Source organism: Aplidium turbinatum, chromosome 4 (genome assembly GCF_918807975.1).
Source record: "Aplidium turbinatum chromosome 4, kaAplTurb1.1, whole genome shotgun sequence".
Lineage (NCBI taxonomy): Eukaryota > Metazoa > Chordata > Ascidiacea > Aplousobranchia > Polyclinidae > Aplidium > Aplidium turbinatum.
Window position 1 is genome coordinate 17,260,992 of NC_137475.1, and position 27,063 is coordinate 17,288,054.

Sequence of the window (27,063 nt, forward strand, 5' to 3'; positions counted from 1 at the left end):
TAAACTTTGTGAGTTTGATTTAACTTTAGAACTTTGGTCTGATTATTGGTCCCGTTTTTGCACATTTGTAAAAGCACAATCCGTTCCTGATAAGAAGGCTCAAGTTTTCCTCACTAACCAGTTAGCCAGCATCTACAAGATGATCCTCAATCTGGCCGCACAAGAGTCTACAGCAAAGCCAATCAATGAACTTACAATGGAGGAAATTTTGAATTACATGAAGGCACAGTTCGACCCTAAGCGCTTCGTGATTCGTGAGCGATTTCGCTTCTGGAGCAACTTGAAGCGGAAACCAGGTGAGACTGTTCCAGAATTGGGTGCACGAATAAGGCAAGCCGCTGCCACGTGCGACTTTTCTTCTATTACTAATCCTTTAGATGAAGCTTTGCGTACTTGTTTTATGTGCTCGGTAGGAAACGAAGCAGTTCTTAAAGCTCTCTTTAAAATTAAACCTGACGATCTTACGTTTTCACGTGCTCTTGAAATAGCCATAGAAACTGAAGACGCTGCCAAAGTGGCTAAGGAGACGGTGTTTGGCACTGAACCGTCGGTGGTACATAAAGTTAAAGGCACCGATAGATGCGAACAAGCAAAGTAAGTGCTATCGATGCGGCAATTCTAATCACCTTGCTAACAACTGCAGATTTAAAAATGCGGTCTGTCATTTCTGTAAACTTACAGGGCATGCACAATCTGCTTGTCGTAAGAAAGCCACACAAGTTCATTCTTTTAAGGTCAACTGCATACAGGAGGTAAATACTGTTCATAATTCGTCGAGTAAAGTTCCTAAACTCGAGGTTCGAATTTTTATTAAGTCTTTTCCTGTCTTAATGGAACTTGATAGAGCTACAGGGGGAAATTTCATCTCTTCTGAAGTTTGGTCGCAGCTAGGCAAACCTAACTTGCAGACTCCGCAGCTACGTTATCAGTCGGCAAGTAAGCACTCGATGCCTATTGGATCTTTCACAGCCGAAGCGAGCTGCAACAAATCGGGAAAGACGACCACAGTTCAATTCATGGTATGTGAAATCCCTAACCTTGACTTATTAGGGCGTGATGCTATTCAAGCACTAGATATTTCGGTAGATAAGTTCTTTTCTTCATCTTTACATGCTATTCATCGTCACAACGACATCGATTTTAACTTGCAAAAATCATGTTCCGAGTTATGTGACCAATACGAAGACTTATTTAAACCTGAATTAGGTTGTCTTCAGGATTACGAATTAGAGATTGAGTTTAACTCTGATTGTAAACCAGTGTTTTCAAAGCCCAGACCAGTGCCTTTCGCCATTCAAGAAGACTTAGCTCTTGCCTATGACGCCGGCATAGAAAAAGGTATCTGGACACCTGTACAATTTTGCGACTGGGAAACTCCTGTAGTACCAGTTCGCAAGGCTTCTACCGAAGGTAAGAAATCCAAATTAAGAGTTTGTGGTGACTATTCCTCGACGGTTAATCCACAACTTAAAACTCACAGGCACCCTTTGCCTCTTCCAGAGGATTTAATGCATAAACTAGGGGGTGGCCACGGATTCACTAAGATTGACCTGGCAGATGCTTATAACCAGATTAGGTTAGGTCCAAAGAGTCAAAAAATATTGGCATTAAGTACCCATAAAGGGGTTTTACTGCAAAATGTTATGCCGTTTGGCATCTCTTCTGCCCCAGGCCATTTCCAAAAGATAATGGATGATTTAACTAGTGACCTTCCAGGTGTAGCAGTCTACCTGGATGACATTTTGATAAGTGGAGCTACAGCGGAAGAGCATTTCCAGAGCCTTAAACGCCTACTCGATCGTTTATCTTCGAAAGGTCTTAGATGTAGGAAGGAAAAATGTAGATTTGCCCAGGCAAATGTCGAGTACTTAGGCCATGTTCTTTCTAAACAGGGGATTTCAAAGGGTCCTAAAGTCGATGCTGTACTGAACATGCCTGCTCCTTCCAATGTTGGCACATTACGTTCTTTTCTGGGGTCGGTTCAATTTTATTTTAAGTTTATGCCCCCAGATTTTTCTACGGTAGCGCAACCGTTATATCATTTAACCAAGAGTGGTGTTCCTTGGAGCTGGGAACACAAAGAAAAATGCGCTTTTGCAAAATTAAAAACGTTTCTTTCCGCAGAAGATGTTCTCGTACACTTTAGCCCGTTGCTTCCTTTAGGAATTGCATGCGACGCATCAAGCGTGGGCATTGGCGCCACACTATTTCACCGCTCCCCGGACGGAAGCGAGAGGCCAATAGGCAATGTGTCGAAAATCTTGACAAAATCACAAAGAAACTACAGCCAAATCCAAAAGGAGGCTTTGTCCATCATCTTCGCTTTGAAGAAATTTTACCAATACCTCTACGGTAGAAATTTTATTTTGGTAACGGATCATAAGCCTTTGCTTCACTTTTTGGTCCAGATAAACCTACCCCTTCGCTGGCGGCTAACCGGTTAGCACGCTGGGCGTTGTTTTTGAGTCAATTTAGTTATACTACAGAGTATCGCAAAACAACGCATCACCAAAATGCTGACGCCTTGAGCCGTCTTCCGACCAACGATGACACAATTTTTGATGGAGAGGAAAGTGCAGATGATGTTGATATTGTCTGCGCAATTGATACGTTGGATTTGCAGGTTAGTCATTCCGATTCTTCTACTTTGCGCAAGGAAACTTCTAAGGATCCGGTCTTGTCTAAAATCATTCGATTCGCACAAGAAGGATGGCCTGCAAAATCAAATGCTAACGATCCAATCGAACAGTTTAGAAGAGTGGCTGATTCTCTAACAACATGTTATGGTTGTTTATTATATGGTTCTAGAGTAGTTATTCCTTTTAAACTTCGCAATGATATTCTTTCTCTTTTACACGAAGGTCATTTCGGCATGCAGCGCATGAAACAGCAGTCTACTGGCCCAATATCGATGCGGACATTGTCGACCTCTGCCGAACATGTACTACATGTGGTGAGCATCAAGCGGCACCAAGCAAGGCTCCTATCCACCCATGGATAGCTCCAGAGAAGCCTTGGAGTCGAATTCATGTCGATCACGCTATTAATTTTTTAGGTTCTAATTGGCTTATTGTTACCGATGCTTATAGTAAGTATCCTTCTATTCACCCAACTTCTTCCGTATCGACGTCTGCAACTATTGATCTTTTAGAGCAGGATTTTGCCCATTTTGGATACCCCCACTCCATTGTCTCAGACAATGCGACTACGTTTTCTTCAGAAGACTTCAAGAATTATTGTAAAGCTAGGGGTATAGTTCACATCACTGCAGCACCATACCATCCAGCTACGAATGATGCTGCCAAGCGTTTGGTGCGCACTTTCAAGCAGGCGTTGAGAAAATCGTCGTTACCGCCTAAAAGTGCCACCACTCAATTCTTGATGCAGTTTCGCCGTACGCCTAATGCCAGTGGTTACTCTCCCAGTGAGTTATCAAACCACCGACAATTACGTACTAAATTAGATATTTTACTTCCTTCCTCAGCTCAGATCACGAAACCATCGACGAGTCCTTCGCCTCGGAAACAAAACCGAAAAACAATTAATTTCGATGTTGGTGATCCTTGTTATGCTTTATACTTTGGTTCCAGGCAAAGCCAAAGCCCTCGGTGGGTTCCTGCCGTCGTGGTGAAGCGACACGGGAGTCGTAGTTTGCAGCTTCGAGTGGACCCTCGAGGTCCAATATGGAGACGCCACATCGACCAGCTACGTCCGCGTTACCTCTCACCGGAAGACGGACCCAGGAGAGACTACTTTCACGTCGTCATCGACAGCTGACGAGGTTCCTGATCCATCGACGCCGATTGCGACCGAGGATTCATCGACGCCGACAGCGACCGACGATCTATCATCGTCATCGCATCAAGAACAAACATTAAGGCGATCAAAGAGAAGACGCCAACCACCTCTTCGTTATGGGTGGTCATAAATTTTATTGGGGAGGTGTTATGTATTTTAGTTTATTTGCATTGAACCGATGTACTTTGTTTTCGTTTCCCTCAGGTCTTCTTTTTTGCTTAGTATTCATCCGCCTGCTTTTGTTAATTGGCACTTCTCGTTTTGGGCTTACTTTGTAGGTTTCACACTATATCTTGGTTGTGCAATTTTATAATAAAACAGAATTCAAGTACGACTCTGGTTGAATGAGTTAGAAACACAACAGATTTAAAACCAGTTTTCGCTGGTGTTTAATTTCTTACCAGTCCAAACATATGTTTTAAGTAACAAACTAGTTGCGTGACAATTCATACAATCTCTGCAACTACGCAAGCATATAAACTTAACATAATACAGTGCACATTTATCTTTAAGTAATAAAAGTTTTCGCGCAAGACACTGTGTATTTTGCACAGTTTGTCTTCTTTGATGCTCACGAAACGTATTTTAACTCGACATCCAAAAAAAAACACCAGTAGGCTATGCATCTAAGTTTCAAATATTTGACATCACAATTCATGTAATCCGTAGCAGTCACGTAAGAATAAACGAAATTTGTGTTAAGATTTATCTAGCTTAAGTCAAATGAAAGATGCAATGACAGTTCACCAATCCCGGCAGGAAAAAGTTTCAATAATTTTGTTGCCGGCTTATGCCACACAATCGCTTCCTACACCCCACAATTTCCAAGAAGAAATGCAAAACAAACTTTGTTCTGCAACGATGCTCAAGTTATAAGACCATTACAGCAACAATAATGATAACAATAGTTAGACTTTATGTTTCACGGCCCTCATAACTACTAAAAGGTGTATTTTGAAATGAAACCAAACAAAACAAAGGCATAGAAGTCTTGGATTGAAGCAAAGCCAATTTCTTTACTTCAAACAGCCCCATGCACTACAGGCGCAATATTAAATCACATGGTAAGATACACCCTACCTTGATTCTTACACAGCACACTAAATCTTGATATGAAAGTGCATAAGATGCATCGACAGATACAATAGATAAAGGACAGCATTGTTTCAATACAAAAATTTAAAAATTTTGATGATAATTTTTTAATTCCATGCCAACGTTGTTAGAAGTAAAAATGTTTCGATTGAAACAAAATTACCTTTCAACGCAAAATTAATTCTTGTTTACGATTCTTTTCACAATAAAAGCTATGCTTTGAACAACCCTTCTGCATACAATACACTAGCAATAAATTCGCTGTTATATTGTAAGTTATCTCTTATTTACGTATGTATGTATGATATATCTAAGTAGTATGGTATATCTTTAAAACTTTTAACTGAGTTGGGTTCGTAAGCAGTCGTTTATTACGGTGAACTACTTAAACGACGTCAGAAAGAATCAAATGGTTCAGGTACAATATGATCTGAGCTAGCCTGCATAGTTTTGATAGCCTACTGGAAGAGGAAACTGTAAAACTGGCAAGCACTGTCACATAAACACATTTAAAAATTCATGAATCAGTTTGAGCATTAGAAGACATATAGGTAAGCAAGAATACATTAAATATGGATTTCCATGAATCCATCGCGGGTTGTCAAAGGAATCCACAAGATGTTCCTATTTATACTTTCAATGCCAATGGTCTATAGCGATAAAGCTCATTTTCAAAAACATTCAAACCTTTAAATCATAGGAAGAAAAACCACAGGATGTAACAATATATGTCTGGTAGTTTACCGACTCAAATGAGTTGAAAACCCCTGTCTTAGACCCATTTTTTGTTTAAAATTTTCCAAACAATGGTTCAAATGAATCAACACGTTACCTTTTAAAAAATCTGAGAAGTTGACATCATCAGATTAAACACTTCTCAGATGTTTGTGTTGTCACGAATTACAAATTTTGGCCTTAAAGCATGACCGTTGGTGCCAGGTATCTCATTGCCCCTTGTTAAGTTGCCAAACCATTGACCTTGTGGCTGCACAATAGACATGTCGAACATTATCTGTTTGGTATTTCATAAAAGATTTAAAGAAAACATATTTTTCATCTCAAAATCCAAAACAACTTAGCTTTACTCATATTTTACCATGGGCTCTATCCAAGGGGGGGTGAGGGGAGTGATCACCCCCCACTCATTGAAGTGGGGGGGTGAGCAATGCAAAATCACCCCCCCACTCATTTGGTTTTGAAAAGGGTTTTGTGATATTTTATTGATCGAATTTTGAAAAAAATATTTCGGCTGTTGTCACTTTTTTGAATTTTTGATTTGACAACCCTGAACCTTTGACAACCAACCCTTGCCCTCTCTTTCACTAGAATTTAGAATAGCAAATTTATGACAAAAATACTAACTTTCAAATATATCACAAGAACTTGTTACAACCGAACATATTGCGTCTTACGATAGTGGGCATTGAAAACTCATTAGCACTGTCATTTATGCTGATGTCATTAAGAATATTTTGGTAAATGTTGCAAATAATGCTAGCATTCAACCTTTCCTGTCCCAAAGCATTTCTCAGCCAGGTTTTCAATCTACGAAGATTGGAAAACGACCTCTCACAAGCAGCAGAGCTTACCGGGCAAATTAAGAGGATCTTAATCAGCTGGGGTATTTGAGAATAGAGAGGTTTTTCCAACTCGGACAATGCCTGGTAAGCTCTTTTAGCATCGTAGCCTACAGAGATTTTGCTCCTGTTATTGCCTTGCTGAATGAATCAATTTGATAACTCATCGATTGTCTATTCAGCTCTGGATAATTTTTGACCATTTCAGGAACTATGCCGGTCTTGAAAATTCGTGCAAGTTCTTTATAGCCTACTTTGCCGAATCGGAATTCAGGCTACTTTCAAACCGTTCGGTTAGTTCAGAGATAACTCTGTCCATGAACTGATTCTAAAGTAACTTATTTTAATTGATTGAGTTTCGCTTTTAGCAGCATGATCGTTGCTTACTTCACAGTGTAGATTCTAGCGATCTGTTTAAGCCTGATGCTGCAAATTAGTTGTGGTAATATCGAATTACACGAGCTTTCGGAATACAGTTCCCTGGTCATATGCTGTGACGATTGATTGATTGTTATGGTTTGTTTTATGTCGCTTTACAACATCTATGGTCTTTTAGCGACAGTCATTATTATAATAGCTATTTAGCACAGTTAGAACACAACAGGGCATAGTGAAGGGTGCAATACGACACAACACAACATAATACGATACAGTAGTTTAAACACATCATTAGTGGAAAAGTAATTCTTGTAGGAGGTTAGGCTCACGAAAGTCAGGTACTTCTTTGGAATTGCACGTTTGGTGTTACAAACTGAAACAAAATAAGGAAAGCCCAGCCAGCAAATCAATCGCCTTCCACACCGATTCAATGTCCAAAGACGCTGAATCAATGTAAAAAGCGATCGATCTCTGGCTGGGAGCAGACACGACACGGGTGCACTACAGTATAACATGGATGATTACACTGATTAAAACAATAATTTAAATGAGCTTATTGCAGGAGTTTATAAAAGCCAGCAGATGTGTAGTAGTTGGACGATTTTCAGCAAAATTTTTCACCGATATGTTTATTCCATACTTGCTCAGATTTTGTTCAAGACACTTCCTTTGAGTTGCATATTTACTGCAATGAAATAGAAAATGATTCACAGTCTCAGGGGTCATACATGTGTCGCATAGTCCAGAAGTGTGGCATCCGATCTTGAAGAGGTGTTGGTTTAAACGGCAGTGACCGGTGATGAGTCTAAAAACGGTTGGATGGTCAGGCACTTTGTTTGTTCCTGCACTTTTGGTGTCAGGATATATAGATTTGTAGAGTTGGTCTGTGGTACTGTTTATATAATGATTATTCCATTTTTACAGAGCTAGATCTTTGGTGAGGTTTTTGACTTCACTTAGGCTGAGTTTTGTGTTTGCGGAGATGGGGGTAATGGCTGATGTTGGTATTGCTGGTATGGCTCCTGAAGCAAGTTTTGCTAAAAAATCAGCAGTTTCGTTTCCAGGAATGCCTACATGACTAGGAATCCATAAAAACTTTACTTTTGTTGTATTTGATATAATGCTGGAGTGAAGCAGAAGTGTGTCATTGATTAAGCTGTGTTTTGTCCAAGTTGGATTTGAAATCGTCCGTAGTGCACTTAAGCAGTCGCTAATGATGACCAACTTCCTTTGTTTGGTCTCTTTTATCCATATAAGTGCAGCCTTTATTGCAAACAGTTCGGCACTGAACACAGATGCAGATCTATTAATTGTGAAACAGCGTTTTATTCCATGGCGGTTTACAAAAAAGGAAGATCCGGTTTTCGTGTTGGTCTTGGATCCGTCTCAGGGGCGGCGCCAGCCAAAAATGAGTGGGGTGGACAAAATATTTCGAGGTAATATACTACCGTAAAATATGGTCACTAAAATTACCGATTGCGATGTGATTCACTTCAGGTCGGTTGTAAAATTTATTGAAAAATAATTGCAAGGGGGCAAAAGAAATTGCAAGGGGGCAAAAGCTCGTTTTCTATTAAGAGCACTCTGAATTATAAACAATAGAATAGATAAAACGGAAATGATCCGCTTTATAAAGTAGGCTACGAAGGTATCAAAAATGACCAACATCTTGGTGACATATCAAAATTCAGTTTTTGCTGGTTATAACCAATGTTTAAGGCGTTTTATGGGGCCAAACGCTCCCATACATTTCCTCTGCGGTCCATAGAATTGCCGACTACGATCTTGATGTTAGCAAGCATGTCGTTATTTCACGTCATGGAGCTGCTGCAATAATAGGGGGCCTCATAAAAATTTATTGGGTGGCCCCTTAAACAGACTTTTAAAATGCCTCGCTATACTACCCAATAATACCCATTATAGCCATAGGTTAAGAATCACTGCATTAGAGTTTTATTTTGTGCTCGCAGGTCAGTTTAAAAGCTTCCATCAATTTTTGAAGATCAGTGCTATCGGCAATGTCTCGCTCACTGCTGATCTGCACCAGATGTTCAAGTCTTTGTGATGACATGGCAGCTCGCCGATAATTGTTTATTATCTTAACTTTGCTGTGAATACGTTCACAAGATGCCACAGTCACGGGCAAAGTAGCAATAATCTGAAACAAATCGCTGTACAAATGATTAAGATCGGTTTGTTCAAACAATTTCAAAAGTGAAGGCAAACACAACCACGGGTATAGAGCTCGACCGATATCACTTTTTCAGGCCGATGCCGATATTTATGAAAGTTTTAGGCCGATACCGATATATATATCAACTACGAAAGTTTTGTTACCAACAAAGTTATTAAGCAGCAAACCAGTCCAAGAAAGTTTATGCATTGGTTGCTGTAATGGAAAAATCACAATGAATCAATCACAAAAAAACACCAAACAAAAAAGAAACAACCAAATGCAATAGTCTGCTGTTTTGTGTTCAATTCAATAATCAAAGTTCAACAGTTTCAAATTGTAGTTCAAAAAACATAGTTTCTCTGCATTCATGCCAAGAAGAGAACATCTTTTATCATCGTAAATCAGTCCAACACGACACGAGTTTCTGCTAGGATTAGCACAAAGGCCGGTGTCACCGCCACTAGCCCGATAAACAGAAGCACAACCAGGCAGCACCAATTAAATAGGCAGCTAGAAGAGCGCCTTTCCAGTTCTACGTGCACAAAACAAGACATTCAAACCTTTTTTAAAACACCATTTAAATTAGGCTAACATGTGCAACTTGTGCAAGGTTTAAATGGGTTTAAATTTCTTTGACAATTAAAATAAAACTTACCAGCTTCGCTTTTATGACTTTTAAAATGTTAAATGCATTTATACGCTATTCCGATATTATAATGCTTTACAGTTTCCTATCATTAGTTTGTTCTATTAAATTTCAGGTAGGGAGGTTGGCCTACCGATAAATTGAAACTCGAGCAAAAGAATGCTGCTACATAAACTGGGATAACTCAATGCCATAGCGATCAGAAAGCGATAAACTTACCAAGCGTGCCAAAACATCGGCAAATAAAACGGTGGCCGGTCGATTGGTCGAAAGACATTTGGTCGACAGTCAATTGGTCGACAGACATTTGGTCGACAGGACGTTTGGTCGACAGACAATTGGTCGACAGACATTTGGTCGACAGGACATTTGGTCGACAAGACATTTGGTCGACAAGACATTTGGTCGACAGACATTTGGTCGACAAGACATTTGGTCGACAGACATTTGGTCGACAAGACATTTGGTCGACAGGACATTTGGGTTAGAGTTAGGGTTAGGTTAGGGTTAGGTTAGGGTTAGGTTAGGGTTAGGTTAGGGTTAGGTTAGGGTTAGGTTAGGGTTAGGTTAGGGTTAGGTTAGGGTTAGGTTAGGGTTAGGTTAGGGTTAGGTTAGGGTTAGGTTAGGGTTAGGTTAGGGTTAGGTTAGGGTTAAGGTTAGGGTTAGGGTTAGGATTAGGGTTAGGGTTAGCTTAGGGTTAGTTAACCCTAAAATGAATCGTTCTTTCGACCAAATGTCCTGTTGACCAAATGTCTTGTCGACCAAATGTCCTGTCGACCAAATGTCTGTCGACCAAACGTCCTGTCGACCAAATGTCTGTCGACCAAATGTCCTGTCGACCAAATGTCTGTCGACCAAATGTCCTGTCGACCAAATGTCTTGTCGACCAATTGTCTGTCGACCAAACGTCCTGTCGACCAAATGTCTGTCGACCAAATGACTGTCGACCAAATGTCTTTCGACCAATTGACCGGGTACCAATAAAACAAAATGCAGCCTCTTTCGAAGTCGAGTAGCCTACTCCACCCAAACTCTGAATACGGCACCATTTCTTTTGAAATAGGTAATTCTTTTTGCACTGCTCCGACTGCGGAAAAACTATCAGTGGCTGAATCCGGCCAGATTTAACAACAAATTCGCGATTATCGCTGTGTATCACTTCAGGCAGCGGATCCCTTTCAGACAATTCGATAAATAGAGACAGCAATATTCCAATTACGGTACGTCTTCGAGCCAAATAAAATTGACCTTCACTTAAACTTAACTCATAAATGATTACTGATTTAAGATTTTGACTTCTGAGGGTGGCCATCGACTCTTTCCATTAATTCTTATATTTTGATTGTTACGTCACAATTACTGAACAAAACAAAAAAACGTGGCGAACTGGCAAACACCACAAAAGCTTGTGTCTCCGCTGTGACGTGACAAAAGCCATCACCTCAAAATGGTAAAATTAAACTACAATCATTAATCAATACAACAGAGCGATAACAATGAAGATTCTTCATTCCTTCGTATAAGTCAATGCTGCAAAAGTAATAGAAATTCATAGGCTACGTAAGAAGTTGAAATTAATTTATGACGCTGTCACTAGGCCCCCCTAACCCCCCGCATACACTCCCCCAAGTTTTCTCATCGGATCTCAACGAATTACAAAATTGACTCTAAATAGGAGCGGGGTGGACATGTCCACCCCAGTCCACCCCGTGGCGCCGCTACTGATCCGTCTGTATCGTGGCCTACGAAAATAGATGGCCTGGACACCGTGCACAAGCCTTCAGAACTGAAGGCTGAAGTCTGTTATTAATGAAAAGCGTACTTTGGTTGCATATTCGTCAAGAATGTTTATTCAAGCACATTAGTGTTTTTTTCTGATCACAAGCAGCTTTAAATATGAGAAAAAAAAATATCATAGCATTTATCAAGCAACATAGAAACACAATTCAATAGTTTAAACATTGAATGGAATGCTTAAGATGCACTGGTATTTCCTAAGTTTTACTGATATAATTATTGCATTATCAAATGCTCACATACAGATTGCAAAAAAATCGACTGTGTGAAAGCGCATTCTCCAAAAAGGGCTTGCAGATTAAATACGTGCTAAGTAAGGGCATCTTCAAATAATACGCGTAAACATTACATGTCAAACGAAAAGAAAACTGAAAAATACAGGAAATGGATAATTAGAGCAAACTTTTTGAATGGTTTAATTATGTATAATTACAGTCTGTTAACTCCGATGTACAACTGTTGTCTACACACATAAGTATATTTTCAAAATGGAAAGTGAGATTGATCATACTTTTCAATTTAAATGATAAAACCTAACCTAACGTATTCCTATCCCAGCTTTATCACTTTCAGTTCAGTTTCTTTTGAATTCCTCGGGGTATTCATTAAGGCATAGTTTTTAATGAATATATTAGGCAATATCCGAAAATGTTTCGTTGTTATACCATTGAACTTGTACTGTTTTGCAATTAGCATGAAATTGTTTAGAATGACCTACAGAACGACCCTGTTAATCTTTGAAAAAAAATCATACAAAATACAGACCATTGGATAAGGGTGTCAACAGTGACAGTCAGTGCACCTCTATCAATGGTGGTAAAATAGTGTTTATATTTCTCAAAAGAATAATAAGTGTTATCATCATTTAATATTGGAATCTTTCATTGAATATATCCAGCAATATAAATCATAGCATTGTTTGTACTGGTGGTAACACATTCTTCCAGTGAAATAATATTGTCAATAATTTCCTTTTCGGCGTCAGATAAGTCTCTGTTGCAGAATTCACACTGGTGTCCATCAATACCTTCAACTTCCATAGGCTATCGAGCTGAAGTGTCAACTTTGCTCGTTGTAGCCTATGTTCACTTTCTCAATGACGGATTTTGCTGTTATGAAATAAGCTCCCCCAGATCCTTGGCGAAGCTTTGAGAAGCATTTTTCCAAATCATCAGTGGTAAACCAACCAAGCAAGACATATTTGGCTCCTGTTTGTAATAAAAACTTTGCAAGATCGATGAGTCCATTGCATGTTTCATGTAGTGCCTTGCTGGTGTCTCTAGTTAGCTGCTTTACTGTCTTCTTCTTTATTTGCAAGAAAAGTAATGGCTGCGGATAAAGCTGATTTTGTCTTTATTTTTGATATCCGATTATGTAACAAACGTGCAATGGAACATGAGGAGTCCTCATTGAGGACCCATTGTGATAAGCAGCAAACGTGTAGTCTTCATGTAATTTCAGTGCGAACAATGGCATTCCGACTTCCATAATTTTTCATTGGATTGTAGTATAAATTTCTGTTTTGTAAACTACGACATTTTCATTTCTCAAAACATTACACAAATCATCCAAAAGTAAAGTATCTTGCTTTACAAACTCACCAATTTCATCAGGAATAATATCTCGCTTTTCACTAGAAGCTAAAGTTTTCCTTTTTTTTTTTGTTGGAGGCGTGAGAACACAACTTGTTGGAATGTCAGGAAATAGCGGAAGAGGATTTGTCGGCCGCAGTTTCCCATAGTATGGAGATAATGGTTCATCTTCAGGCAAGTGACGAGCACAAACTGCTCTATGTTTAGTTACAACCCACTTGGCTCTTGGAATACTATCTTTCCACTTTTGTTTCTCTACAATACATCATCTTTTGGAAATTTATGCACAGTACAGTGATCTCGGAAGAATCATAATTTGAATTGCAGTGAGGCACACATCATTTAAGAGGCACTATTTGTTTGTTGGGTAATCTGTAAAAATACTTGTCTATTAGCAAAAAAGGCTACACTGATGCAGGCCAATCATACAATGTTTACTTGATGCTATCTTTAAACAGACACTGTGAATTGCCTTAATTTAACTACAAGTCTTGTTTGTTACTTTACTACCTCACTTAAGTTTTTACTGTGTTCAGCTAAAAACTTTTCAAGAATAATCAGGACACTTAACACATTTTCGGTAGGCAAAAAATAGTGATTGTACAAAATAAAAATATCTGGCCAACTAGGGCTTTCCGAATAATTTCATTGCCACTACCTGAGTGCATATTATGATAACCCTTCCTACTCTGAAACAACTACTAGTTCCTTGTAAACCTTCTCAGGACTACAAAATAACCTCTAAATCATAAATCCTGCTTCCAGATACCAACACATTACAGGTATTCTTTATCATTTAAACTCTACTTTGTATCTGTAGGCTACATGCATCTTTGAACTTTTGTTAATACTAGTGAATTCAGTAAAAAGCTGTACTTGACTGTACCCAGCAGGCCCTAGCTAGCAAAGCTATTTTATATCGTTTCAACGTCTACCGATGTTGAAACGACGTGAAGGAAAAACAAATTTTATCAACTCTAGAATGTGACTCGACAATCGCAAGGAAAACCTCCCTTGGAAGTGACGTTTTTCTTTATCATAAACTTGGGAGTCAGCCTTCAGTTCTGAAGGCTTGTGCACGGTGTCCAGGCCATCTATTTTCGTAGGCCACGGTCTGTATTTATAATAAATGTTGAGAAATTCTGAGTAATTTTTTGTGAGGTGCTCAGCGACTATTCCAGAGATGGCATTTGGATGGTCAAGCTGGGAGGTTTCAGTTACAAGGGTGTAGTCAGTTGTGGGTATATAGATTTCCCAGGGTGGGATAGATGGTTCTTGGATGAGGTTTACGGTAATATTCGTGTCTATTCTCTCGGTGAGGGAATGGTTGGTAGTTACTTGTGTTGATCGAATTTCTTGGCAAACTTTCCTCGAGGATGTCATGTGCTGGGTGGCGTAAAAATATCAGAATGTGGGCTTTGTAGTTTAGGCAAAGTTGCTCGTATCTAAGTGACAAGGGTAATTCATTGCAGTAGTGTTGTAGGTTTGAAATTGGGGTACTTTTCATTGCTCTGGAGCATATTCTTAGAGCTTCATTTTGTAATGTCAGAATTGGTTGGAGTGTGGTTTTGTTTGTGGCAAAATATGCTTCCATACCATATTCAATAACCGATCGTATTATGGCTCTGTAGATGCAAAGCAGTGCTGATTTTCCTGCTCCCCAGTTTGTGCCCTTCAGTAGCCTACACGAAGAACATTTAGTCTTGATTTGGATTTTTCTGCAACACGTTTAGCATGGATGCTATACTTTCCATTTGACTGAAATGTGATTCCAAGGTATTTGTAGTCTTTTTTGATGGGGATTAACGATTTTTTTATTTCGAGTGTACACGGATCATATTTACGTTTGTTTGTAAAGAGCACAACCGCTGATTTGTTTGCGGAGATCTTGAAGCCCCATTTATCACACCAGTCTTTGGTTTTTGAAAAGTCAGATTTGATTATATTAGACAGAGTTGAGATGTCTTCTCCTGTTTTCCAAAAACAAAAGTCATCTGCAAAAAGTGCTGTAGAAGAGGTAATTAAGTTTGGTAAATCGTTGATCGCTACGTTGAATAGTAATGGACTAATAACGCTGCCTTGAGGAATTCCGTTTTCTAGTTTTCTTGTGGTAGATAAAGCTTTGACAACCTTGACTTGAAAAGTACGATTTGACAGGAAAGATTTGATCCAAGATAGCATGGCTCCTTTGATCCCTAAGTCATATAGTTTTAGGAGGACTGCGTCGTGATAGACCATATCATAAGCTTTCTCAAGGTCAAGAAATACTGTTTGTACTGATTCACCGCAAGATAAGGATTTTTGGATGGTGTCGTGGAGTCTGATAATATGATCTGTCGTTCGACGTCTTTTTCTGAATCCAGACTGTTGAAGATGGAGTAGATTGTTTTGTTCTAGATACCATCTGAGGCGATTAGTTACTATTTTCTCCATAGTTTTGCAAAGGGTGCTGGTTAAAAAAATTGGTCTGTAGGAGGAGGGTATACTCGTTGGTTTGTTTGGCTTATGAATTGGGATGATGATTGAATGTTTCCATTTGAGTGGCAGTGTACCTGTTGACCAGACGTAGTTAAAGAAGTCGAGGAGGATATTCAAACTGCAAGGGGGTAGATGACATAACATTTGATAATAAATGCCGTCCGCTCCTGCGGCAGTGTTTTTATTACCTTCAAGGACTGTCTTCAACTCGTTCATTTGCAGGGGTGAATTGTAAGATTTATTGTAGAAATGGGTTGCCAGTTTTGATTGTAGATTGTTCGAAATTGAAAGACTGGAATTTTCACGGAATGTTTTTGAATAGTTGGTTGAGCTGCTAACTGAGAGAAATTGATCTGCAAGGATGTTGGCTTTGTTGGTATCACTTTCTGTTTTATTGGCAAGAGTGGGAATTCTTTTGGTTTCCTTTATGCCTGAAAATTTTTTAATAATTTTCCACACTTTGTCAAGCTTTGTTTTACTATCGAGGGAACAGCAGAAATTGTTCCAGCTTTCTTTTTTGCTTGGATGATGGTTTTTCTGGCAATTGCCCGGAGGCGTTTAAAGGCTTGGATGTCTGTTGGGTGTCTGGTACGATGAAGACGTTGTAGTGCTATTTTTTTGTTCCTTACTGCTCGTTTACAATCGTCATTCCACCATGGAACGCCATTTAATTTGAATGGTTTGGTTTTAGGAATATTGCTATCGACGCGCAGAGTTGGATAGTTTCGGAGAGGTTTTGGTTAAATGTATTATATCATTTGAGACAACAGAAGAATTTAGATTTTCTTGGCATAATTTGGAATACTTTGCCCAATCAGCTCTTTGGAATGCCCATGATGGTACAAACTCTGCATTATCTGGGGAAGAAACATTGACTGTAGTAGCGACTATGCAGTGGTCACTACCCAAAAATTCATTGGTGACATCGGTGATGCATTTGTGCCCAAGGGAAGTAGAAGCAATAGTGAGGTCTAGAATGTTCCATCGGATTTCCGGCTTATTTAAAGACATGTGGGTGGGAACAGTGGTGTTGAGGATTACTGCATCATGATTTTCAATTAGTTCAAGTAGAGCATACCCTCTATTATTATTGTTGTTGCACCCCCACATGACATGGTGGGCATTGAAATCACCGCAAATTAATAATTTATCATGGTTAGTGAAAATACAGTTTATTTGGTCACCTGCAAATGAGTTTGTGGGTGGGTTATATATACTGCATACAGTTAGTTGTTCGATTTTAATTGCAATAATTTCCAGCCGTGGGTCTGCATCCGGGATGGGTAGCTCAGTAAAGGAGATATTTCTTTTAATGCAGATTCCGACACCACCTCCTTTTCCCAAGTAAGCAGGTCTGTCTTTTTTGTAGAGATGATATCCATTAATATTAGGGGAGTATTTAGGAGTTAGGTGTGTTTCTTGTAAGCAAATGATATGCGGTGTGGTTTGTGAGCTTGCTATTAGTTGATTCAATTCCGGGATTTTCCTATAAATTGACCGACAGTTCCACTGCCACACTGTGAAGAACATTAAATTATTAGTGATTTTAACATGTCCGAGTTTGTTAGAAATCCCATTCTAGAACCTGCTGCATCGGCGATAATTTGAAAAATGTCAATTTCTTTATTTTGGCTTTGAGCATACGTTGTCTTGGTAATCACTTCTGCTAAAAAGGCAAGAAATAAGATTGGGTTATTTATAAAGTGGCCGCCCTCGTCTCCTACATTGGTTGGTTTAGAGGGTCCGGGTTTTTCCATTGTGACTGGAGTTATATTTATACCGTCATTAGTTTGGTTAGAGGATAGATTTTTATTCAATTGGCTTGTTTGAGTTGTGCTTGCTACAAGAGGAGGGAAGTCCAGATCATAACTTGGCATTTCTGTATTTACAGCTCTTTGCTGCTTGCAGGCTTCAGCATATGTTAGGTTCTTAGTGGTTTTCATTTTCTGAATGGCTTTTTCTTTCAAGTACTTGGGGCAGTTTTTAGAAATAGCGACGTGGTTTCCACCACAATTTGAGCATTTTACTGCTATACTTGGGCATTCATCATGCCTGTGTTGTTTACCGCATCGGAGACATTTGGTTTTAGATCTGCACAATTTTGCTATGTGTCCAAATCGATTGCAGTTGTAACATCTTAAGGGTTTTGGAATGTATTGCGAGACTCTAAATCGTTGATAACCTATTTTTATTGAGCCTGGTAGTGATTTGCTATTGAAGATTAATAATACAGTAGTAGATGCAATTAGTTCAGACGAGTCAGAATTTCTTTTATTAAACCTTTTAACCGACCTTGTTCGCATCCTTCAGCGCCGCAAGAATATCTCCATCCTCCATGCCGAGAGGAACATTATATATTACTCCACTTGCTCCAGGTGGTCTTTTGGCGTAGGCGGTGATCGGAATGTTGATGGTGTTTCCATCCGTCAGTGTCTTGGTTTTGAGGATGACCTCTATCTGGCTTGGGTTTGCATTTATCTGAAGTCCTCCATCTTGTCTTGCTGAGCAGGATTTGTATTCGCCTATTAGATATTGCAGACATCGGTCGATCAGTATCGGCGAATACATTTTTAATGTTTTTTTTGCTCTCCCGGCTGGTTCGATTTCAATATGACTGTAGTAGTATTGTTGCCATTTTCGTCTGGGTTGTTTTCCGTTTGATACTCCTCTTCGGAATGCATTCGTCTTCTTTTTAGAGACGGCGTCTCCTTCTTGTTTTCTGGGTCGTCTATCTCCAGTTTGGTTGAGTTGATTTAAAATTGAAAGCTCAAATTTGTATTTCAAACTGCACCTTCCTTCTTGTTCTGCACCGCGCAAAACACTTGCTTCTCTGGGCAACTCGCAAGCAAAAAATCGGCTATGCTTACTAGAAGAAATCTCACCACACAACTGGTGCTGTGACGAATGGCGTTGAATTCAGTGAGTGCTTCTTTCATGTGGCTGTTTGGTTTAGCTTGAGGCTGCCGGCTGTTGAGTTTCTGTGCTGTTAGGCGCTATTGCTGTGAAATTTTGTTGAATCAGTTGTTAGTAGATTAGGTGACGCAGTTCTTCCCTTTCGGCATGGTTGTTGATTTTTGGATTTTTCCTGCTGATGAATATGGCCTCTTTGAAACGTAATTGTACCGCGTCATTTTCTCTGGCAATAATTTTAAATTCAAAGTCGGCGTGGCACTGTTGTTGATGATTAAAGATCGAACTTTTTTTTCTGAGCTAAGGTGTTCTTTGATGCGGGAGTGGAGTGGGCGGATCGTGCTGCCTATATAGCTTTCCCTGCATTTTTTTGCATGTGATCTTGTAGACACAGTTCTTGGTGGTACACATGTCGTCTTTCCGTAGTTGGCAGTTTGGCAGCCGGCAAGGTTCGGATTTTTGTGGTTTTTTGAAGTGCGTTTCGGAGGGTTCGTGAGCGTTCGGTTCGTGACAATAACTTATTTTATAATGCAGTTGAGTGTCTGCAGTATAGTTGCCATGGAGTCTCCACCCGATCTTTCAGGGACTCTTCTTTGCCGTGGTGCTTGCAAAGGCGTGATAAAATTAGCAGCAAATTTTTCCGGAAGTGAAACTGCATTTTTGTAATTGTTTTCAAACTCCAAATCACGATATTTCTCTCGAGTGATTTTCAGGGTCTGAAACAACTCATCACAAGAGTCAATGTCAAGCTTTTCTCCTTGCAACGTGATACTAAATTGCTTTGTAAGTGCCAAAGGCTTCAAAATCAGCACAAGTCCCAAATATGTTTTTGGAGTTTCTTCATTACTGCAGTGTTGTGGCCAGTGGCCTGATCCAACTCGTCCTTAATACCTTCAATGAAAGTCCGTCATTGTCTAGCGTCAAATCCAAGACAATTTAGAACTGTGATCAAAGATCAATAAAAGAAAAACAACAGCAATTCGAGATGCTTGCAAACAACTAACTTGAAGTACAGCTTCATAGCAAATAATTTTTTTCTGATTTATTGGAAGAGGATGCTGCCAAAATATTGGGGGGAAGGATATATTCCCGCGGACTTCGGCACCACTGCCTTCCAACACATACTTTTTGAAACGACTTGGAACCCCAGTGCATGTTGATGAACAATGAAGCCGACGCCACCATGGGGGTCTGGGGGGCTACGCTCCCCAGAAGTTGAAATAACTATGACGATTTTATCCCACTGTCCAAAAATCACCCCCCCACCCCGAATTCTAAAAGTGGATAGAGCCCCTGTATTTTACACATAGAATGCATTTGCATTCTTCCTCAAGTCGGTGAAATATTACACTTAAATATGCATTTGATTGAACACTCAGACCACACGCTGTCACCTGTCACTAATGGTTCATTTGCAACAAACGAAGCGAAAAGGATTGTTTGATAAATAGGCTAAGTTGATAAAACATTTACACACATGGCTGAAAATAAAAATACTTTAGCCTTCAGTGGTAGGCCATACCCTTGATTATCTAAATGGAGAAAATGTACATTGTACATATTGTACAATCTCATACACGTCATTACTTATTGTGGAAATTTTACCAGCAAAATCTGAAGTTACAAAAATAATGGAAAATGAAGTTAGAGATGTCATAGAAAAACTCCCAGATGGAAAATCAAGTGGGATAGATGAAATTCCTGCGGAACTTCTGAAACAACTCGGAGAAACGGGATTGCAGAACATGACGAAACTAATAAACAAGATGTACAATAGTGGTGAAATTCCGGATGACTTCACTAAGAGTATCTTGATCCCAATAACAAAAACAATGAGATGTGAAGAACACAGGACTATAAGTCTGATTTCACACGCCAGCAAAATTCTGCTACACATTATCAAAAAAAGGATAACCCCAATAATACAACAACAAATTGATGAAAATTAAGTGGGATATAAAAAAGGATCCGGAACAAGAAATGCAATTTTCCTTCTAAGAACAATTGGCGAACGGAGAATAGAAAAAGGAAAACACACTTACATTGCATACATAGATTACAGCAAAGCATTTGACAGGATAAAACATACCAAATTACTGCAATTGCTAGAAAAATTTAATGTCCCGTTCTTAGAAAGAAGACTTATAAAAAACATATATTTCAAACAAACAGCAGCAGTTCGAAGTGGTAGCAGTCTCACAGAATTTTTCCCGATATTCAAAGGAGTTCGGCAGGGATGCATACTCTCACCAATATTATTCAATTTGTGCAGCGAAGCAATAATCAAGGAAACATTAACAATACTAAACAAAAACGGAGTAAAATTCAATGGTCAAATAGTAAGCAACATACGATACGCAGATGACACTGTCATACTCGCCGACACAGAAGAAAAACTACAAGAAAGCATGGACAAAATCAATGAAATCAGTAAAGAATACGGAATGAAACTCAATTTGAAGAAAACAAAGACAATGCTCATCGAAAAAAGCAATGGAAATAATAAAATAATAATTAAGCTGGAAGGAGAACAATTGGATCAGGTCACCACGTACACATACCTAGGGTCCCTCATTACACAAGATGGAAGATGCACCAATAATGTAAAAAGAAGAATCGGTCAAGCAAAAGCGTCATTTTGGAAATGCAAGAAATTTTTAAGAGGAGAAATAAATTTACAATTAAAACTGAGACTTCTATCTTGTTACATCAAACCAGTCATGTCATATGGAAGTGAAAGTTGGACCTACAGCAAAGAAATTCACAAAAAAATTAATGCTTTTCAACTCTGGTGATACAGAAGAATATTAAAAATATCATATAAAAAACACATTACAAACGAAGCAATTAGGAAAAGAATTGGAGTGCAAGATAGATGGGCAAACGACTTGGCAAAACAAAAGATGAAATTCGCGGGACATATTTTGAGAGGATCGACAGGACAGCTACATCAATTGGTTATTGAAGGTATGGTGGAAGGAAAGAAGTGCAGGGGAAGAAGGAGACGAACATGGGGAGATGACGTGATACAGTGGGCTGATTTGTCAAGCATTGGAGAAACAAAAAGAGTAGCGGAAGAACGTGACTTGTGGATGAAAGTGACAGCCAACCTCCGGATCGGAGACGGCACGTGATAATGATGATACTCCTTACAGTAGCCTGTATATAAAGCTTAAATCTTTTATAATTTAAACGGAAAACCAGTTAATGATTCAACTGTCATTTACTGAGTGGCTTAGCGAGTCATTTTCGCCGCACTGAATCAGTATAAGGTATGAACACACTTTATGTTACAAATCGTATTGAAGTAGTACATCCGTTTGGATCGTGATTTAGCTGCCCACAATTCCGCCGCGACACATTGCTGGCATGAGGTGGGTTTAATGTGCAGGTTTCAAATTGTGCAGCCAACAGCGTTATTGTGCAATAACCTCAGTCCGCATGTTACTTTCAATTTGCAAAATCACAAACATATTTTCTTACTGACCCAAATTATCATACATTTCTACACACAATATTCCAGACAGTTTAGCTTGTCTTGGTCAAAAAATTGCTTTAATCAAAGGATCGACGAAAGCAAAACTTGAATTCCAACTTCGCAAAAAGTAGTTTGTTTATACAAGCAACCACTTCTCAAAAAAAAAAAGCTATTGGTCAATTTTTATAAACAATTCATGCAGCTGTTCAAAACAATTTGCTCCAATAAACGTCGATAGCGAACTGCTTGTCACATGCATCTTAACAACAAACGCATAACTTACATTTCTTAGGGAACTCTTCTGAAGTTGTCGCAAAGCTTTTTGACCTCTTTGGATTTCTTCCCAAGATTATGCTGGCCAATGTATTGCGTCGTGAACTTGTAGGGGTTGAACTGGTAACGCTGTCTGTGGTATCCAGAATAGGTGGAGATGCAGGGCCGGAAAATCGAAAAACTGGGAGAGGTATGAAGGTTGGTAGCTGACGCGTTGTTCTTGTGGGTGATGTTTCCTTAACATAGATGCAGTTGATTAGACAAATATCTAAGAGTGTTCATCTTAAAATGGAATACTTTAGCTATGACTTTACACAAAGTAGCCTACTTCCTGTTTGGGCCTATACATCCAAACCCACGCCACGCAATTGTATTGCTTTCAAAATATTTAGGTTATGTTACGGCTTTCGTGTAGTGGCTTGCACGGTCCAATTGTCCTTTGATGCATCGTTCAGGTACATAAGCCAAGCCACTAAACTGAAAACAAAGTCATTCTAAAGTTCTGCATTTGTCCATATCATGGCCTAGAAGCTATTGCTTGTCGTGGGTCACGTTGAATAGTGGCAGCTAAGGACAACTACCAAAATAAAATTGCCACATACAGTCCAAAGCGACGCTGTTATGCCGGTTCAAAAGTATACTGCTGTGTTAATTTTACTGCAATAGCAAGCAAGTAGCACGCGTGTACGCAAGTTTGCATAAGCAAGTAACATGTTGGAGACATCGCAAACAATCCTCTACGATTATTAAATGTGATTCAAAATATTATCATAAATTTATAGCCTAAGTTAAAAACATTCATGCTCAGCTTAAATTCTGCCATACATTGCGCGTATCTGATCAATGACATAAAACATAATATGGACTTGAGATTTTATCTGAAAGCAACAAAATGTGATTTCTGGTATTTCAGACACAAATACAATAGAAGTAAGGTAGCCTGTTTCATGCTATTATGCCATTGGAAACGTGAGCGGCATAATTGCTTTATTGAGGATTAAGGCTGTTCGAAACAAAAATATTTCGAAATTTTGAAATATTTCGTTTCGAAGCGAAATTCCTCAATCGAAAGGAAATCCTTGTCTTAATTTCGTTTTGTTTCAAAGTAATTTCTGTGTGAAGAATTCGCTTCGTTTCATTTCGCAATTCAAGACATTTTGCTTTGTTCTGTGTTTGGAAAAACAAATATACACAAAAATAGACCGATCCATCGCCTAGCAGCGTTCAGCCAATCAGAGCGAAGGAGAGCAAGCTTTCCTACTGTAGCATTGGTTTTGTGCAGTTTCGGTCACGTTTATGCTGTTTTCGTGATGGTAAATAAGCGATGTAGTAATGGCACTTGCAATTCTGACGACAGATATCCAGAGAAATGCAAAGATATCACTTTCATTTGCTTTCCTAAAATAAAAACAAGATTGGAAGAGTGTTTACGTTGGATCAAAGGATGTGGTCGGCCTCATGTACAACTAAACGTGTCAAGAATTAACCTTCATTCAAACGTGTGTTCAAAGGTAGGTGCTGGTAACTACTATCTAGAATCTGAAATTGTTTGCGATCTTATCAAAACAGAAACTGTCTTACAATGCTGCATCAATTGCCTAAACAATCTATTAGGTCTGGTGGAGGGTACCGATGGACTGACTTTAATGTTTATTTGTGGTGGTGATTTTGCAATGTATTAAAATACAATCAATAGGCTACATGAAGTACTACCAATTTTAGCATTTTGTGGATGGAAAACCTTCTGACATTCATCCAGACCCAATTCCAGCTGATGGAATGAAAGTACAAACAACTCGAAAAAGCCGAGAACAAGTTCTGCCAGATATGTCTCATGACAATGATGCAATGAACAGTGAACAAGATGACCATGTGCAAAAGAAGCAAAAAAGTACTTCAGAAGCACAAAATAATGGTAGGTTATAATTATCTATAACTATTCAATTACTCATTTTGCAATGAGTTAGGCTATGGTTTATTTCTTGATTTGTATGAATTAATTACTGGTAGCTTACGGTAGGCTATTGGTATTATATGTTTCAGTTCATTTTTTATCTTATGCAACCATTAAATTTAAACAACCATAGTTTACAGGCTATGCTATTCATTGCAGAATCATGTAAGCTGGTAACTGAAAATCAAGCTTTGAAAGAAGAACTTTGTGCTCTAAAAATGCAACACGAATCGCAATCTTTTCTTTTGCTACAATTGCAAGAAGGGGCATTTTTTAGTGTAAGTTCCATTTTAAATTCTCCTGTTAATAAATTGTTTGCACATTATACTGGTTTAAGTCACGTGCAATTTAAAACCCTGTTTGATTTTTAACGCAAAATGCCACACGTGCCATTAAATACAAAAAAATGCAAAGAAAAATGTTTGAAATTGTCTTTGGAAAATCAGTCACTTTCGACTTTTTGCAGGTTAAGAAATGGGTTTCATTTAAAAGATTTGGCCTATAGATTAAATTTTTCACTCCAGTGAATTGTAGCAAATCAAACAAACAACGTAGCAGTTGCAGCACAGCACACCATCCAGGCTTTGTAACTTCTTCTATAAAAATATGATCAACTATTCAAACCATTGATAATACTACATGGCTCTAAGCAGTGCCGGTTTTAAGGTTTTTCGGGCCCTGTGCGGATTATGCTTTTGCGGGCCCCAATGACAATAATCCAATTCAGTGGCGTAGCTAGGTACTTTGAAAGGGGAGGGGCGGCGGTGGCGGCGTGATCGCCAAAGACGACAACCAGCGGCGGGGGGTCTGGGGGGCCACCCCCAGAAATTTTTGAAAAATTATTTTGAATTTGGGACATTCTGAGAGCATGTTCAACAAAAATTTAAGTATGAATATTACTGTGAAATGGTGCTGTCCGGTGGCATAGCAAAAGGATAAGATCATGCTTTCTTCGGCATTTTTCGGAAATAAAGCTATGTCTCTACAGTATGTTGAGTCTGGATGCAACCTATTTCGTCCCCTGAAATCGTGTAACAAAATTAAATTTCGACTTATTTCGTCCCCTGAAAAGATCGAGAAATTTTGAAATGTTTGCGGCAACTCCGATCAGCGATTTCGGCTATGTCTTTTTTTTTCTCGATCTTTTCAGGGTACGAAATATTCAGGCGACGAAATAGGTTGAATTCGTTGAGTCTATGTTTTCTTGTTGCGAATTCCTTTGCTGAATTCACTTGTTGAATTTTTCCTTTGAAAATGACAAAATTACTGCATTTTCTGAGTAAATTGCGGGCCCCCTAATTTGCGGGCCCTGTGCGATCGCACGGTTTGCACATCCCAAAGACCGGCACTGGCTCTAAGCCTCTAACAACCCAGTTAAATCTTGTCTTAGAAAGCACTATTTGCAGCAGGTCTCCGATTTTAAGTTTTTTAAGACATCTCAAATAGGTATTTGCTGTCAAACCTGCAAGTACCGCAAAAGCAAATTCTACTTCTCCTAAAAAAAAGCATAAATGTGACCGAAAATGCATAAAACCAATGCTACGAGTTGGAAAGCGTAGAAAGCTTACTCTCTTTCGCTCTGATTGGCTGAACGTTGCTAGGCGATGGATCGGTCTACCAAAAACTCAAATACTTTAAAGTGAATTCGCATCACGTTTAATAGCAAACAGTTAATTTTAATAGTTAAAAAATCAACTTTTTAATAGTTAAAAAATCAACTCACAAAGTGAGAAAATCCAAGGTTATGAAGTGTTGCTCTTTTCTCTTAATTGTATTCGCCTAAGGACTAGGTAGACACTTTAACGTAATACACTTTCCTGAAGCAGTAACGCAATCATGCGTGACATATGATATCACTGATGTTTGAAACCACCTGATTGCAGCCAAAGATTTTTTTTGCACTCAGTTCAGTTGCAGAAGAAAAAAGAGTAAAGATAGGTGGGAATCTCTGTTTTTCAGTAGGCGCTTTTTCGGTGGAAACCTCTGTTTTTCTGTAGGCACTTTAACTTATTACACTTTCCCAATGTAATCCGCAATCATACGTGACATATGACATCATTGATGTTTGAAACCACCTGATTGCAGCCAAACATTCTTTTTCACTCAGTTCAGTTACAGAAGAGGTAAAGACAGGAGGTGGTTTGTTTAGTTTGTATCAAAAAACTTTCGAGAAGAACGTTCACAATATCACGTGCTCAGTCACATGACTGCAATCAGCTGAATCGTAGACTATGTCACGCATGATTGCGTTATTGTTTTGGGAAAGTGTAATAAGTTGAAGTGCCTACCATTCGCCTCAGCCCGGGTTCAATTTTCCATCAGAGTTGCCAATAAACAATGTTATCCCAATTCAGCAAAATTTGGAAAAACTTTAAGCTAAAGTCATTGGGAAGAAAAATTTTGAATGAAATTTCCAAATCTAAAAAGATTTATTCAATAAATATTTAAATAAATCAATTAAAAAGCCCAAAAATTCTTGTAGTGTTGTATGGTTTAAAATTTGGCTACTTTTTGCTGTGTTTGGCTAGTTTTTAATTACAGTTTAGCTATAGAATTATTTTGGATCTGGTAATACTGGCCAGTGAATTGTGTGTGGCTATCTAGCGTTGTGAATTCCGCGTATCCTTAGGGTCGGCGCATTAGATATTGGTAGATAATGTTGTTTAATTACTATTTCTATCACAAAAGAGACAAATAAAAAAACTGCGTAGTCATCTACGCGCTGTTTGGTGTGCCACTAGCTGGAAAGCGAATTACAACGCTTTTGGAAACGAGAGTAGATACCAACGAGTGTCCATTACAATGTTACAAAGTGAATTAAACTCACTTTCCACTGGCAGCTAAATTGGCACAGATTTTGCTGGCTATACCAGCCACTTTCATCACAAGCGAGCGTTTGTGGTCTGCTGCT

The 27,063-nt window shown here is 38.9% G+C and overlaps 1 protein-coding gene across 1 annotated transcript in view; it reads right to left on the minus strand.

Moving 5' to 3' along the window:
• The window catches only part of LOC145768959 (short transient receptor potential channel 4-like), a 122,095-nt gene that overhangs the window by 91,171 nt on the left and 3,861 nt on the right, over positions 1-27,063 (minus strand). The window contains exons 2-3 of the mRNA XM_082580561.1: positions 22,601-22,675; positions 22,209-22,434 (exon numbers count right to left, since the gene is read on the minus strand). Coding sequence (XP_082436687.1) covers positions 22,209-22,434; positions 22,601-22,675 — 301 coding nt within the window. The remainder of the gene's footprint in view (positions 1-22,208; positions 22,435-22,600; positions 22,676-27,063) is intronic.